This window comes from Capra hircus, chromosome 25, assembly GCF_001704415.2.
Source record: "Capra hircus breed San Clemente chromosome 25, ASM170441v1, whole genome shotgun sequence".
Lineage (NCBI taxonomy): Eukaryota > Metazoa > Chordata > Mammalia > Artiodactyla > Bovidae > Capra > Capra hircus.
In genome coordinates this window covers 36,628,831-36,644,341 of record NC_030832.1, presented here as the reverse complement: position 1 = coordinate 36,644,341, position 15,511 = coordinate 36,628,831, and the positions used below count along the sequence as shown (strand labels likewise).

At 57.3% G+C, this 15,511-nt stretch overlaps 2 protein-coding genes across 7 annotated transcripts; both read right to left on the bottom strand.

The window, feature by feature from the left end:
- Positions 76–1,143, bottom strand: UFSP1 (UFM1 specific peptidase 1 (inactive)). Its single transcript, XM_018040589.1, has one exon. The coding sequence runs from the start codon at positions 705–707 to the stop codon at positions 258–260; it is 450 nt and encodes a 149-aa protein (XP_017896078.1). The 5' UTR covers positions 708–1,143; the 3' UTR covers positions 76–257.
- On the bottom strand, positions 1,208–7,263 carry ACHE (acetylcholinesterase (Cartwright blood group)). Of its 6 annotated transcripts, none has more exons than XM_018040584.1 (5): positions 7,100–7,192; positions 4,423–5,509; positions 3,573–4,057; positions 2,675–2,771; positions 1,208–1,687 (listed from the first exon to the last, which is right to left on the bottom strand). In XM_018040584.1, exons 2-5 carry the CDS (start codon positions 5,485–5,487, stop codon positions 1,304–1,306), a joined length of 2,031 nt encoding a protein of 676 aa, XP_017896073.1. In that variant the 5' UTR covers positions 5,488–5,509; positions 7,100–7,192; the 3' UTR covers positions 1,208–1,303. The 6 variants fall into 6 exon arrangements, with proteins under 6 accessions (XP_017896073.1, XP_017896070.1, XP_017896075.1 ...); XM_018040581.1 differs by lacking the exon at positions 7,100–7,192 and adding an exon at positions 5,826–7,069; XM_018040586.1 differs by having other exon boundaries at positions 1,342–1,687; positions 2,602–2,771; positions 7,100–7,263.

The following is a 15,511-nucleotide window of genomic DNA, read 5'->3' as shown; positions in this document are numbered from 1 at the left end:
CTGAATATATACGTGTGTGTGTATCTATATCTATATCTATATATATAGATATATAGAGTACAATATAGACCTCCCTGAATTCTCCCCCCAAATTGCTGGGGCCATGGTTAGCTGGGTCTTCCCACTTTATTGACAGCAAAGGTCCCAGGCTTTGCTGGAATTTCCTGGGGGTCTGACATTAGGCAGCCTCTGCCTTTGAGATGAGGGTGGATGAATGTGTACAGGGCTAGAGGCAGCTCAGTGCTGGGAACTTAGCCTCAGTCCAGGGCACAGGTCTGCTCTTGGGAGTTACAGCTGGTCATGCACAGGTTGTAGAAGGAGTGGGGGTCAAAGGCTGTGCTTACCTCTTGCCAGCCCACCCAACCAGCAGCCTGTAGTTCGCTGGGGTTCTTCGGAGCACCCCAGCAGTGAGGGTCCAATACCAGGACGTAGGCTTCGGTGCCTGGGCCCAGGCATACTCCCAGCAAGGCCTTGGACTGGGCATCTGCATCCCCGCCAACCATTACAGGCCCCCCGCCCCCCGCGAAGTGGGAGTAGAGCCTCTCCAGTTCCCCCTGAAGCCCTGCTCCACGGGTAACATGACGCAGCCGCCCTTGGGGCCCCCCGAAGTGGTCCAGGCAGAGGCTGGCTTCTACACAGCCGATCCAGCTCTGAGAGCCCCGGAACCCGGGGGGCTTGTCGCCCATGTCCTCCAGGGCCGCCTGCATTGCAGCCAGTTCGGGTACGGCCACGGGCCGGCCCTCTGGCCATGAGAACAGCGTCTGCAGAGTGCGGTAGCCACATCCCCAGCCTCGGTCGTCCACTCCGTCGCAGCCGTAGTGGTAGTAGAGGTAGTGGCCCGAGACGACGGCCAGGCGGGTGGGGCCGCGGCCGGGCAGGGCCAGGCCCAGGTGGACGTCTTTCAGCAGCTCCAGGGCGGTGGGCGGGAGCGGCGGTTTTCGGGCCAGGCAGGTGCGTCCTCCAGGCAGCGCGGCGCGAACTCCAGGTTCCAGCTCTCCTCCACCCCGAGTCTAGGGCTGATCGCAGGCAGCACCGGCGCAAGGGCCCCGGGATCGCTCGTCCGGCCCCTGGTAGCAGCACATGGCGCGATCGCGGCGGTGAGGAACCAAGCAGGTCCTCGGGTCTCCCACAATGCACCGCCGCGCCCGCACCGCCAGCCTCACTGCGCAGGCGTGAACTCCTACTCGCGGGCGGGCCCTACAGGCTGCGGCTGGGAAGACAGTACGCTGCGCCCAGCTTCCTCTCCCCGCTCCGACTTTAGCACCCACCCCTTTATTCACTCCGCCCCAGAGGTTGGAGCATTCTACCCGGACCCCGACTCCCCAGTCGCGCACACTCCCGTGGCTGTTAACAGTTTATTGGCAGCCCAGAGGGCGAAGGCACCGCGGGGGAGGGGGCTCGGCCCGAGGCATGCAGAGGGCCGGGAGCCCCAGGGGAAAGTCGGAGGTGGGTGGGCAGGGTCTAGGGATCCTCCGTGTAATATCCCAGCCCATAAATAAATAGTATATACAGCTGAGGGGCCAGGCAGAGCGGGCAGGGCAGGGGATGTGGGGGTCCCGCCTGGGTCACAGGTCTGAGCAGCGATCCTGCTTGCTGTAATGGTCAAACTGGTTCTTCCAGTGCACCATGTAGGAGCTCCAGCGATGGAACTCGGCCTTCCACTGGCGCTCCGCCTCGTCCAGCGTGTCTACGGCCAGAGTGCCCGGCAAGTGGGTGGGGAGAGGACATAGGGAAGAACGGGAACGGACATGCGGGGGTTGGAGAGGGGGTAGCGTGAGTTCAGAGAGGACACGGAGAATGCAGGTGACCACGTGAAGTGGTGGAAAGAGGATCAGGAGAATATGCGAAAGACAAGACCAGAGGGCGGGCGAGGGTAGAGGCGGAGCCAGAGAAGGATGGCGGTAGGGAGGAGGGAGGGGAAGATGACCGGAAGACAGGAGGACCGAAGGGATCAGAGGAGGAGGTCCGTGGGTTGGTGGGGAAAAGAGAAGAGACAGAAATGGTTGGCGTTTATAGCTCCACTAGGGGGTGCTATCTAGCCCCAGGGCCTCCCTCACCCCCCAACACCGAGCTCAGGCTCCAGAGAATAATTTTATATATAAAAAAAGAAAACTGGCTTTTTCATTTCCATTTAAACAATGAAGGTGTGTGGGTCCCTGAGATGGGTCGTAGGTGTACCGCCCCCCTCCCCCCACCCCTCCTCTCTCCCTTCCCTGTCTAGTTTCAGTTTCTCGGTTTGAGGAGGGAGGGGGCGCTGGGTCGGAGATCCCTGAATGAGGCCCTTCCCCACGATCCGACCACTCTTTAGAGGAGGGGGTGTGGGCCCTGAGGCCGGAGGGGGAGAGGCCGTGGTCACAGCCGCAGGAGCCGGGAGAGGAGGAGAAAGAGGAGGAGAAGGAGGGGCAGGGGGAGGCCGGGCCTGGGCCTCGGGGCTGCCTCCCCGTGGGCGGGGCCTGAGCAGGTGCAGGGGGCCTCCGAGGCTGGGGGGAGAAGAGAGGGGTTACACCCGGCCAGCTCCCAATCCCCTCTCTCTCTTTCTCCACGCCCCTTTACGCCCCCGCCCCCGCTCCGCCCAGCCCCTGCCCGCAGGCCCCGGCGTACCGGTGGCGCTGAGTAGTTTGGGCAGGAAGCGATTCCAGAAAGCGCAGGCCTGGGCTCGCAGCCCTCGCCGCACCTCTAGCGGCCGCAGATTCAGGCTCACATACTGCTGTGCTCCCGCCGTATACGGTGGCCACTGTGGGGCTTTGGGGTCCCGGGGGTCATTGGGGTCTCTGCGGAAGGAAAGGGGAGGCTCAGCCCCTGGGGTCTGAGGAATGGAGATGGAGAGTAGGAGGGGGCGGCCTGCTTCCTGACCCCTGCCCTGCCCTCGAGGCTCCCGGGAGAGCCCATTTCCCCCCCTCCCACCACCTCATTAATCCTTTCTCTTTTCCACTGTGCTCTGTCCTCTGGGGTCTTTCCCTTCCTCCTGCCCTCCCTCTTTCTGTTGTTCCTATTCTTGTTCTTTGGTGTGGGTTTTTTTGGCCACACTCTGCATGCAGTAGTTCCACACCCTCTGCTGTGGAAGCCGGAAGTCTTAACCACTGGACCATCAGGGAACTCCCCATTGTTCCTCTTCTTTACCCTCAATTATTTCTGTTCCATCTTTGTTTCTCCCATTTAAAAAATTGCTATGATTTACTGGGCCCTTTCTCTATAACCAGGCCCAGTCATAGCTCTAGGAACATCATTACTTTGGCCGACACCCAGGTGATGGGGATATTTATGGTCCCCTTCTTCAGACAGCTAATAAAGTCATCACTGGTCCGGCTGATGCAGCTCTACAGTCCCTGCTCCTATCTGCTACGGTGACCCCTTTATCCCTCCGCTCTGTTCTTGTATCATCAGGATCTTGCCTTCCTCCTTCCCTTCTCTCAGGGTCTCCTTTGTCATTCTTTCTCTCCCTCTTTGTCTCCTTTCCTTTGTGAACTTGCCCTCTCTCTTTGGCCTTTTGTTTCTGTGCCTGCTTATCTCCCCCTCTCTCTGTCTGTTTATCCCTGGCTCCTAGAGGCCCTCCTTCCCTCAGCACCGCTGACCCTGTGCGGGCGAAGTTGGCCCAGTATCTCATCAGTCGCTGGGCAAAGGTTCTCTCCTCGATGGTGTAGTTGAGCGAGGGTTCCAGGGGGAGCCCGAAGATGAACTCGATCTCGTAGCCATGGGGGACCCCCATCCAGAGGGGCCAGGAGAGCGTGGATGCACGGTGTTCAAAGATGTAGGCATAGACGCGAGCGCCCTGAGCGGCCAGTCGCCCAGCCAGCTGGGCCACGGGGCACACGACGTTGTGGTCGCCCACCACATCACTCAAAGCCTCCCTCAGGCGTGCTGGGTCCTCAGGGTGCAGCCAGTCTGTGTAATGCAGGACCACAGCCTCGGCAGCCAGGTCACTTGCCTGGGGGACCCCGACCCGCACCCCGGCCAGGAACTGGGCCCGGCTGATGAGAGACTCGTTGTCTTTGCTGAAGCCTGGGGCCCCATAAACCAGAAAATAGGAGCCCTCATCCTTCACCACACCCACCAGCACCTAGGGGGACAGGATGGAGGGATGGGCGGGGGAGGGGAAGCACAGACAGACAGGCAAACAGAAACAGATGGACAAAGAGCCAGAGACATGAAGAGTTATAGATCCGGAACCAGGGAGGAAGAGAGTTCGAGATTGGGGAAGGGAAAGAGAGAAAGAGAAAATATACCCACATTTCCTTTCCTCTCTGTCCCTCTGACCACCCTGGGATGGAGCCCTCAGGGAAGAGGAGGGGGCCACGGGTCCCAGAAGCCTGGGCCTTTGGGAGTGGGTCTGGAGGCACCCTCATGCCTGGGTCCCCAAGGGGCGGGGCGGGTGGGAGAACAGGCCTAGTGGAACCAGCTCCACCCACTCTAGCCACTAGTCACCTGCAGGCCATGGAAGTCTCCAGCATTGATGAGGGCCTCGGGTGTGTCACTGAGGAAGTCTCCGTCCACCACAGGCACGAAGGAGAAGCGGAAGACGCTTTCCTGAGGCAGCACGCGCCACTCATGGTCCACCAGGTCCTGAGCTGGCCGTGCCCGCAGGCAGGCCACCAGCTCTGTGTCATTGCCACCAGCCCCACCCGGGGGACAGCCCACGAGGCGGGCCAGCAGTGTGGCCCTGCGGCGGGCCTCTCCTACGCCCACTGTGGCCCAGGGCCCATTGGGTGCCCCACTCTGCAGCACAGCCCTGTGGAACAGGCCCCGGCTGGGTGGGGACAGCAGGTGCATGCCCACGGAGGCGGCACCTGCACTTTCCCCAAACAGAGTCACTGACGCTGGGTCCCCCCCGAAGGCTGCCACATTCTCCTGCACCCACTGCAGTGCCAGCCTCTGATCCAGTAGCCCCACATTGCCTGGGGCCTCCCTGCTCCCTGGCAGTGCCAAGAAGCCAAAGGCGCCCACCCGGTAGTTCATGGACACCAGCACAGTCCCCTCGGCCTGGGTCAGGAAGCGGCCATCGTACACGTCCAGGGAGGAGGCCCCGCTGTAGAAGCCACCCCCATAGATCCAGACGAGGACAGGGGTGGGGGACGATGGCCGGGGGTACGGTGTCCACACGTTGAGGTAGAGGCAGTCCTCACTCAGCTCGCGGTTGGGGTTCCACATCTCGGTGCCCTCAAAGCCAGGGTACAGAGTGTCCACATACTGATAGCAGACGCTTTGGAAGGCTGTGGCATTCAGCACCCCTGGCCAGGGCCGCTTGGGCTCCGGTGGCAGAAAGCGACGGGGGCCCACAGGTGGCTCTGCGAAGGGGATGCCCAGAAAAGCAGAGACAGGGCCCCTGGGGGCCATTAGGCGGAGGCCCCGCAGCCGGCCCCCACGCACCATCACCAGGAGCTCTGGGTCCTCTGGGCCCTCGGCCTCTGCCCCTCCTCCCAGAAGGAAGAGGAGGAGAAGGAGCGGGGAAGCCAGGGAGGGTGTGTGCAGGGGACACCACGGGGGCCTCATGGCTGCCAGGGCAGGCAGGCGTCTGCTGGGAGAAAGAAAGGCAGAGGCTGAAGGCTCAAGGCTGCCAGGAGGGAGGAGATGATTAGGTAACACTCTTGCCCAGGGGTTATCACTGAGCTGCAGAGGAGGTGGGGCAGTTTGGCAGAGAGGAGGAGAGAGTGGAGGGAGGGAGGAAGACAGGCAGAGACAAGGACATACAAGAAGCTAGAGGGGACAGAGATCAGGCACACGCACGCGTGCACACACACACACACACACACACACAGACAAATGCAGGGAACAGAGACAGACCTGCCCAGCAATACCCTCCCCTGCGAGGCAGAACCCACTGCCCTCACCTCCTTCCCCCAGTGGAGCGCCTTGGGCCCAGCGGAGGCACCACAACTAGAGGCCGCAGGCCACCGACAGGGGCGGGGCCCTCACTGACGGGAGGCGCCCGATGGGGGAACTTGAGGTGGCGTGAAGGCGCAGCCTCTCCTGCAGTTGGCCAGGGCCGGGCCCTGGAGGGGTATGGGTTGGGCATTCACGGTGTGGGAGTCACAGGCCCTGGGGTAGCCCAAATCCTGCATACTCCATACCCTGCTCCACCCAGCCCCGCCTCATCCACTGTCTGACACAGCGCACTGATACCGGCGGGTGCCCGTCTACTGCGCACCCCTCTCGCCTAGCTTCAGACAACAGGCTAGCCAGCCCTGGCCCCCCAGGACTTAAGTCCTCCATCCATCCGATGCTGCGGTGCACGCTGCCGCCGGCGGGGGGCAGTAGAGACCGAGAAAAGGACGGCGCTCCCCGCCCCGAGTCCAGGAGCCGGGAACTTGGGGCGGGGGTCTGGGGGATCGCGGGCATTGCCGAGGGGTCTGCAGGGCGAGCCGGGACGCCTGTATTCTCGAAGCTCCGGAGATCCCCGGCTGCAGGGGCAGGGGCGCTATTTTGGGGCAGCAGCTGCTGCGGTTCCGGCATCTCCAGCCAAGAGATCAAAATTCCCCGGGTCGGAACTACCCCCCTCTCCCGCCGGTCACCCCTCACCCAGCCCCCGCCGTCCTGAGCTGGGTGGTGGTGATGGAGATTAACTAGGAAACCCGAGTGGGGCTAATTATAACTCGGGGCTTCCGCTAAGCCTCCCCTATCCCCAAAATAGAGACGGAGTCCCCGCGGGAGGGGGACGCCTGCGTCTGGGAGGGGGCTTCGGCTGGCGCTGCGCAGGGGCACTGGGGTCGCGGGATCCCGGAGGACCCAGCCGCGCTCCAGGAACCTGCGCAGCTCAGATTCCGCCCCCAAGCTGGGGGCATCTTCCGGGGGGCTCCGGACTTGGGAGAGAGCAGGGGCAGCGGCGGTCGGGGGTCCCCACAGGAATCCGGGAGCAGAGGCGGCGGCGGGCCCTGCGGGCTGCCGTCTCCCGCGCGGGCAACCGTGAGTATGCGGTGGCGGCGAGGGAAGAGTTAAGGATGAGTGTGGGGCGGCGGGGGGCGTCGCTGGGCAGGCCCTGGGGGCGCAGGGGGCGTCCCGTTTTGGGGGCCTGGGTCCCTCGGGGAGCTCACCGTACCCAGGCCGCGGGATGGACCGCTGCCCGGAGTGGTGGTGGTGGGGGTCCCGGGTGGGGCGGGAGACTCACCTGAGGCGGCCGGGCCAGGCCGGGCCGGGCCACGCCGGGAGCTGGAGGCGGCCGATGTTCCCCGGCGCAGGCTGAGCCGGCTCTGACAGCCGCCGCCTCCGGCCCCCCGCACACACCCCCTCCGGGCCGCTCGGCGCCCCCGCCCGCCCCCGCCCCTTGTCTCCGCCCCCGCCCCTCCCTGCCTCCCCCGGCTGCCACCTCCCCTCCCTCTCCCTCCCTCCGAGCCCAGACCCGGAGACCCCGGGGCCCAGACGGACTCCAGTGACAGACGCCGACAGACGGACAGACCCGCGCTGACAGACACGGCCGAAAGAGCCTCAGCGGCGGAGCAGACACCCACAAGGACAGGCAGACGGACAGAAGAAGCCCGCGGAGACAGACACGTGCGGACGGCCTCCTGCAGTGACAGCCGGAGACAAACGCAGAGACCGACACTCACGGACGGACGGACGCACACACTTGGACAAGTCGGGGCTGGGGGCCGACTAAATGAGCATCCCTGGCCACGACAGCGCAGGGGTGGCGTGGGAGGACCAGCACGCGAAAACTTGGCTGACGACCCTCTCAGGGGGCCGGGTAACACTAGTGCAGGAAAGGTGACACCTGTGGGAATGAGCCTGTGAACAGGAGATCAGAACGCGACAGGAAGTGGACCCCTGAAGAGGGAGGAGACCCCTCGCGGGAGGGAGAGGCGACCCCGGGACGCCCGCCCAGGAAGGCCAATGTGGTGGCACGCGAAGAGGCTGCGGGGCGAGGCAGCATGCCGCCGCCGCCGCCGCCGCCGCAGTGGAAACTTCCGGAACCCCCGCGGGTGGGATCGCGCCGGTTCCCTGACGGGTGACCTCGGACTTTCGTCACGAGGGTCCGCTCGGGGCATGACATCACCAGGCCAGGCTCTCATTGGTCGCCGCGGCCGGCAGGTGGGAGCGGCCTGGCCCGGGCGCCCCTAGCCGGGTCGGAGGGGCCTGGACCGTACAGACCACCCGCCCCCCTCCACCCCCCCAGGTCCCGCCCTACAGGGAGTCACTCATGGGGACGGTGCAGCCACGGCGGGGTCCCCGCGCCCGAGGTGAGGTGGAAAAAGTGGGCAGCGGTGTGCTCACGCGAGCGCGCCGCACGTAAGCCCCTTCCTCTCCTGAGGCCGCCGGCTCGGGAGCCCGCTCACTGCGTGGGAGACCCGCCGACGCGGGCGAGCTTCGGGGTGAGCGTGCGCGTGCACGCGCGCGCGGCGGTGCGGGGCGATGCGTGGGGTGGGCGCGCGCGCACGCTCACTTGGCCGCCAAGCTCTCCTCAGCGCCCCAAGTCGCCGTCAGCCGTCGCTAGGGGCCGGGGGGGCGGGGCAGGGCGCGGGGTCTCGGGGTCTCGCGAGGACCACGGGAATCCAGAGCTGTGCCCCGCCCGGGGCCGCTCGTTCACGGCTCTCCAAGCTGGGCGGCCCCCAGTCTGCCCGCCCATCACGCGGGAACAAACACCGGCCCTTGCTAGCGCGGGACCCGGCGCTGGGTCCACGTTCTGCTTGCGGGCGGCGGCCGCCAGGTGGCGCGGAATGCAGCCTCTCCGGCCTCGGAAACTGGAGGCCTTTGCGGGTAGTAGGGGTGCAGCTCCCGAACCGTCTGTGCCGCGCGTGCACCTCACTTGACTTCTCTAGGCTGGAGCACGGAGATAAGGGAGATGAAGCACAGCTTATAGCCTGGGGTTGTGAACTAGTGATAGCTTAGAAAGTGAAAAGAGAAGGGCGTGTTCTCAGAGTAGCCTGCTTGCTCTTGCCCACTTGTGGGGCAGTACCTGTGGAGCAAGGCAGGTTGTGGAGCTTTCCGAAGCCAGTCAGAACTTTATTTTTTGGGGAGGGGGTGGAATATGGAAGGTCAGCCAGTAGGAGAGGGAAGCGGAAGTTGCCTCTGAAGATGCTTGAGATTCGGGGGCGGCAAGGGGTTGCAACGTTATGTCATCACTCTCTCCTCCTACCCCAGGCGTGGGGAGGGCAGGGCCAGAGCTGCAGTAGGGAGATGGCAGGAAGGGCAGGCAGGCAGGCCGGTAGTGGGGTAGGTGGGGGATCTGAGGAGGGTGTTCTGTTCTTGGAGCCCCTACTATGCTTCCCCAGGCGCTAGGGGGAAGTTGAAAGTCCAGTCAGAGGAATCTGCAAGTCTTCGTGGGGTCCTGGGGCTCACAGGCCCTGTGCCTCAGCAGTAGGTGCTGCAGAAAGAGGCCCCTGCTCTGGGAGATGTGCGAGGGGCCACCCGGCATCCTCAGCCTGCAGTCTGTCATAGGATTGTGAGGATGGAGGAGACTATGCAGGTTGTGTCCCCATCTCAGAGAATTTTAAAATTAGCAGCGGACCACCAGAGAGAGCCAAAGGGTGCAGGTGTTGGGAGATCCACAGGGCATTGGAGGCATCCCTGGACTGGGTTCTTAGTGTTCTGCTGACTGGCAGGGAGGTCTCTGCAGGGGCCCCAATCCTCTGGGCCTCAGTTTCCCAACTTGTCAAAAGGTGGATTGGACCTCAGTATATGTCAGACTCACAGGGCTATTAGAGGAGCTGATCCATCGGGTATTAAGTGGAGTCCTTAAGTAGGCATTTTTAACAAGTGGCCAGGGCAGATCCATGAGGAGAGGACCACAGGAGGACAAATGCTGGATGAGGTGACCCCCCAGTGGGGCCAGACTGACCTCCTTGGGATCAACAGGCTGTGTAGGTCAGTAGGAGATGCTGTGGGCAGTCAGCGGATATAAGAACTAACAGGGAGTCCTCTGGCCACCAAGCTAGATGGACAAGGACTTGAGCCTGTTCTTTAAATTGGATAGAACTTCTGGGAACAATTCCTGTTTTCACCTTGAGCCTCTCCCCAACCTTTGTCAACAAGGGGACCTCCCCTGTCTAGCTGTGACACCTGTCCCTCGTAGTCCAACATGGTCGCCTCCCCAGTGTCCTCTGTGATCCCACTCTCGGGCATGACCACCACTACAGAGATGTGCTGACCCGTTTCTTCCTTCACCATGTCTGTTTATTCACGAATCAGTCAGGCTCCTACCACCAGTGATGCCAACTCTACTTCCCTTGTGCCTCTGTCTCCCATGTTTGCTAACACAGGGGACCCCCACTTCCATTATAATCCTTGCCCCACTTCTGCCAACAAAAAGGATTTTCATGTCCTCTGCTTATTGGTTAGGATTTGGTTCAGGTATGTGAGACACACTATAATGGCTTGAATGGAATGTAATCGAAATGTACTTCTCTCTTAGATAAAAGGGACCCAGAAGCAGGCCATTCAGGGTTGGCGGGCTGTCCTTGATATCAGGGACCTGGTTCCTTTACAGAGAATTTTGTTACCTGTCTTCAGTATGTAGCTTCCACTGCATGGTATAATGTGGCTGCTGGAGCATCAGCCATCACATCTACACTTTCAGCCAGCAGGAAGGAGGAAGGTTCGAAGAAAAGGTCATTGCTCTTCCCTTTAAGGACATTTCTTGGGAATCACAGACACAACACTTCGGTTTATATCCCACTGGCCAGAACTTAATCCTAAGGTCATACAGGAAGTTCAGAGATATAGTTTTTGTTCTGGATGACTGTATACTCATCTAAAACATGGCTGTCCTGCTACTAAGGAAGAAGGGGGAGCAGATACCAGGGGTACTGGGGTTTGCCAAACCCCATAATGGCCTTCTTCACCTCTGTCAGTGGAAGACTGAAACACACTTCTAAAATGTTTCAACTCAGGAATGATGTCCCTGACCCTGTACCCTCATCCTCACCCCTCCTTTTTTTTGGCCATACGCCAGGATTTATGGGATATAAGATCCCTAACCAGGGATTGAACGCTGAGCCCAGGGCAGTGAAAGCAGGAAGTCCTAACCACTGAACCTCCAGGGAATCCTGCCCATCCCACTTCTTTCATGTACATCCCCACCCTGCAATTTCTGTGACTTGGGACCTCTGCTAAACCCGGCTGCTTCTCCAGGGATGTGTACTGGTTCTTGGGCGTTGGGTGAGGGTCTGGTGGGGGCCGGGGTGCTGCTGCCACAGCTGCTGGTAGCAATGAGCTGAGGGACGTGGTGACGTGCTCCCTCTCCCGGAGGAGGCTGGTGAGCACGCTGGGATTGGGGATGAGGGCGGCCAAGGGGCTCCAGATGCTGAGCTCGCACTTGGGTCCTCCCATCATCCCCGTGCTTGTGCTCGGAGCGAGGCTGTGCCGTGGGTTCAGGCCAAGGATGCCCTCTAGGACTGCCCCCACCTCAGGCTGGAGGGCGCCTGATGTGACCTCTGCCCCAACCCGCATTAAGCCGGGTGGTTGAGCCCCAGATGTGGGCTCCTAAGCCATGCAAGAAAGAGACCCTCCTCCCCTCTGTCCACCCTGCCCTGTGACCCTATCTGAAGGTTGGCCTAAAATTCATTCTTGCTCCAAGTTACATCATTTCATGATTCCTTGTTGGAGTCATTCATCCATCCTGTTTGTGCCTTTTCCCTCTTTTGGTAGTTTTGAGCATTTCACACTTTTAGTCAGTCTCTGGATAGTCTAGTTTTATTTTCACATTTCTGTTAACTATTTAACTTGTTTAGTTGCTAACTTGTGTCTGACTCTTTGCCACCCTATGGACAGTGGGCTGCCAGGCTCCTCTGTCCGTGGAATTTCCCAGGCAAGAATACTGGAGTGGGTTGCCATTTCCTCCTCCAGAGGATCTGCCTGACCCAGGGATCAAACCTGCATCTCTTGCGTTGGCAGGCGGATTCTTTACTGCTGAGACACCAGGGAAGCCTGATATTTAACTAGTTTACAGTATGTCCCATGCAGTTCATCAAACATCCTTTATTCGCCTTCCCTTCCTAGCTGAGGGCAGGGTGGAGTGGGGGTTTCATATCTTGCGCCCCAGATTGATTAATTATAAACATCAGTACGCTTCTCGGGTACTGATTTCTATCCAGAAACATACAGGTTCCGAAAGAAGTGAAATGTGTAATTTAATTCACAGTGAATGCATTTAGTCCCAGGTTATCATTTATCTGCTCTGGGTCAGAATCCTGAAGGAACTCAGAATCTAGGAGTGTGACTCAGCACCCGTCTGATGGATCCTGGAGCACTGACCTGTTGCCTTCTCAGGTCCTGGTTTCAAACAGGCTCCAGCCAACCCTGATGATGGCTTTGGTTTAAATGTTAGCAACGCATCTTGGCTGACTCCTTGGGAACAGCTGGCGAGGTTGAACGAGGTACCATCTATGTCTGACACCCAGGGAGTTCCTGTAATTTGTTCCCAGCCACTCCTGGCTGCCCTGCAGGTATCAGCCAGCCAGTGAGAGTCAGCCCAAAGCAGAGGTTTCTTGAATGAAGCTGGCTGTGGTCCACCGACACTGAGCACTGGACCGAGGAGTGGTGCAGAGGACAGCAGGGCCTGTTTGGGGCTGACTGCAGAGTTAGCCCCATGGCCAGTGGTCTTTGGACAGCTGGAGTCCCAAGTTGAATGTCCACAACATCGGGGACACCAGAGTGGGGTTGGTGTGTAGCCCAAACTCAGCATTACTTCCACATCAGCATTTACTGGGGGCTTGTTTGCTAGCCACTGGCCTGACCACTTGGCAGAACACCATCGTATTTAATTCTTGCTCACAACATCCCAAAGGGATACATCGCGTAATCCTTACAAGGTAACAGACAGGAAAGTGAAGTTGACACACAGAGAGGTTAAGCATTTGCTTCCTTTCACCAGCTGGTAAGAGGAGGCCCCGGGTTTTAGATGGGAACTCTGGCCTGTGATGGAGTTGGCATGCTTTGGAGCCAGTCTCCTCTTCTGTGACTTATCATATGACCCATCGATCCCTCTCCTAATGTTGGCATTCGAAAAGTGAAATTTTCTGTTCTCATAGAAATGCCACACATTGGAAATGATCCAAACGTTCATCCAGCAGTGAATGACTAAATAAACTGTGGTACAGCTACACCCCAGAATAAGTCCGTGATAAAATGAAAGAACTATTGTGCTCAGTCAGTCATGTCTGACTCTTTGCGACCCCAGGGACTGTAGCCTGCCAGGCTCCTCTGTCCATGGGATTTCCCAGGCAAGAATACTGGAGAGAGATGCCATTTCCTACTCCAGGGGATCTTCCCAACCCAGGGATCGAGCCTGTGTCTCTTGCATCTCCTGCATTGGCAGGTGGATTCTTTACCACTGGTGCCACCTGGAAAGCCCAAATTGATATACCAATAACTTGGATGACTCTCAAAGGCATTATGCTGAGTGAAAGAAGCCAAACTCAAACGCTTCATTTATATGACTTCTCACAAAGACAAAGCTGCACGAATAGCGGGCAGATTAGTAGTTTTCAGAAGCTAGGGGTGGGAAGAGGTTGTGACACACAGAGTGCTGGAGGGAGGTCTTTGTTTTGAGTTTTTTCGCCATGAGCCATGTGGCATCCTAGTCCCCCATCAGGGATCGAACCCGCAACCCCGCTCACCGTGATTTTAATGTAAGAGTTGTAACCAGGGTACTCTTTGGTCTTAGACTCTTCCTCTTTTTCTTTGTGTTGCAGCTGTGTCTGTGAATCCACACACTGGATCTTTGTTGTTTTCAAAACATTGTGCTCTAACTGCTGGCACACAGATTGCCAAAACTCTTAGCCTTGGATACCCTGGCAGATATTCCAAAGGAAAAAAAGACTTATAGAAAGGAAATAAGGAATAAAAGGATTATAATAAATGAGAATAATATTATGACCTTCACTTTCTCATTTGCATTTGCCTAGGAAACTTTTGGCCATCAAAAGTTTCTGAATCGAGAAAAGAATTTCAAAAGAGTGAGCACATGTATTTACGTAACTGAATCACTTTGCTGTACACTTGAAACTAACACAACATTGTATATCAACTGTATTCCAATCAAATTAAAATATTCAAAAAAGTTTCTGAATCACTTTGAGATGTATCTTTTATATATAGCAGAGTTTGATTTTTCTTTGTGTGCCAGTGTTAAAGAAATATAGGTGAACTCAACTCATTTCCTTTTATTATTGACAGCTTTTTTTTTTTACATTTTCTCCCCTATTTTTTATAACTTAAAAAACACTTTTATTGTTTGGACTCTGCTTTATTTTGTGTATGTTTCTTCTGATAATTTGGAATATTAAGTTATTTAACAATGGTTAGTGTTATAGAATATATAACTTATAGCTGTTAATTCTGTTTCTTTAGGAATTAATTCCCTACTATGAGCAATAATAATATCAATATCTTGATACTTTTCTTCTTCTGCCTTCCCGCCCTTCCTTTGTTTCTATTTATTATCTTTTTATCTTATAATTTTTTAGTTTTTTTAGTAGAGTGGTTTTACAGTGTAGGTTCTGGTGTACAGCAAAGTGATTCACTTATATATATATATTTATATATATACACACATATATTTTCACATTCTTTTTCATTATAGGCTATTACAAGATACTGAATATAGTTCCCTGTGCCTTACAGTAGGACTTTATTGTTTACCTTCTTACCTGTTTTAACATTTTCCTTTGAACTGTTAAGTAGTTTTATAAGTTTAGTACTTGTTAATTCGTTTTAAATGACATGTATCCAGGAAATGTTCGTGGTAAAAGAATACACACCCACTGAGATTTGGATCCGACTCGATGGATGTGAGTCTGAGTGAACTCCGGGAGTTGGTGATAGACAGGGAGGCCTGGCGTGCTGCAACTCATGGGGTCGGAAAGAGTCGGACACGCCTGAGCGACTGAGCGACTGAACTGACTGACTCACTGAGCTTTGGATATAGGTGCCAAATTTCAGCTAAAGGCCAGGGAAAGTTAGCAGGCATGGTTGGTGTGGCCATGGGATATGAGAGGTGATGGTTTCCCTGACCCGGTGGAGGCAGAAAAAAAGTACAGCACCAGACACTCTAGCCTCCGACAAGCCTGCAGGAGGTTCAAGGTCCTCACTCCCTTAGAGATTGGATTATTCTATCTGGCAGGGAGGCTTGCTCAATGACAGGGACCTTCCTGGGCATGTGGGACCCCAGAAATCTCTAGAGGAGGTGCAACAAATTCATAGGAAGTTGGGAATGAGGCAGGAAGTCTATGTGCCCCCGCCCTTTTAAAATTTATTTTTTATTTGTCTGTACTGGGTCTTAGTTGCAGCATGCATGATCTTCAGTTGCAGCATATGGGGGTCAGGTTGCCTGACCAGGGAGTGAACCCAGGCCCCCTGCATTGGGAGTATGGAGTCTTAACCACTGGACCACCTGGGACATCTATTATTTATTTGGCTGCACTGGGTCTTAGTTGCCCATTGCCCCTGTCTTCAAAGGCCCTGATTGGGCCACCTTCACTGCAGGAATGAGAGCTAAGATGCTCCTGTCCTCCCTCTACCTGGTGTGGGAAGGGTTAGCCATGCTGAGCCCAGTTGTGACTCACGATATTTATGATGTTGGGCC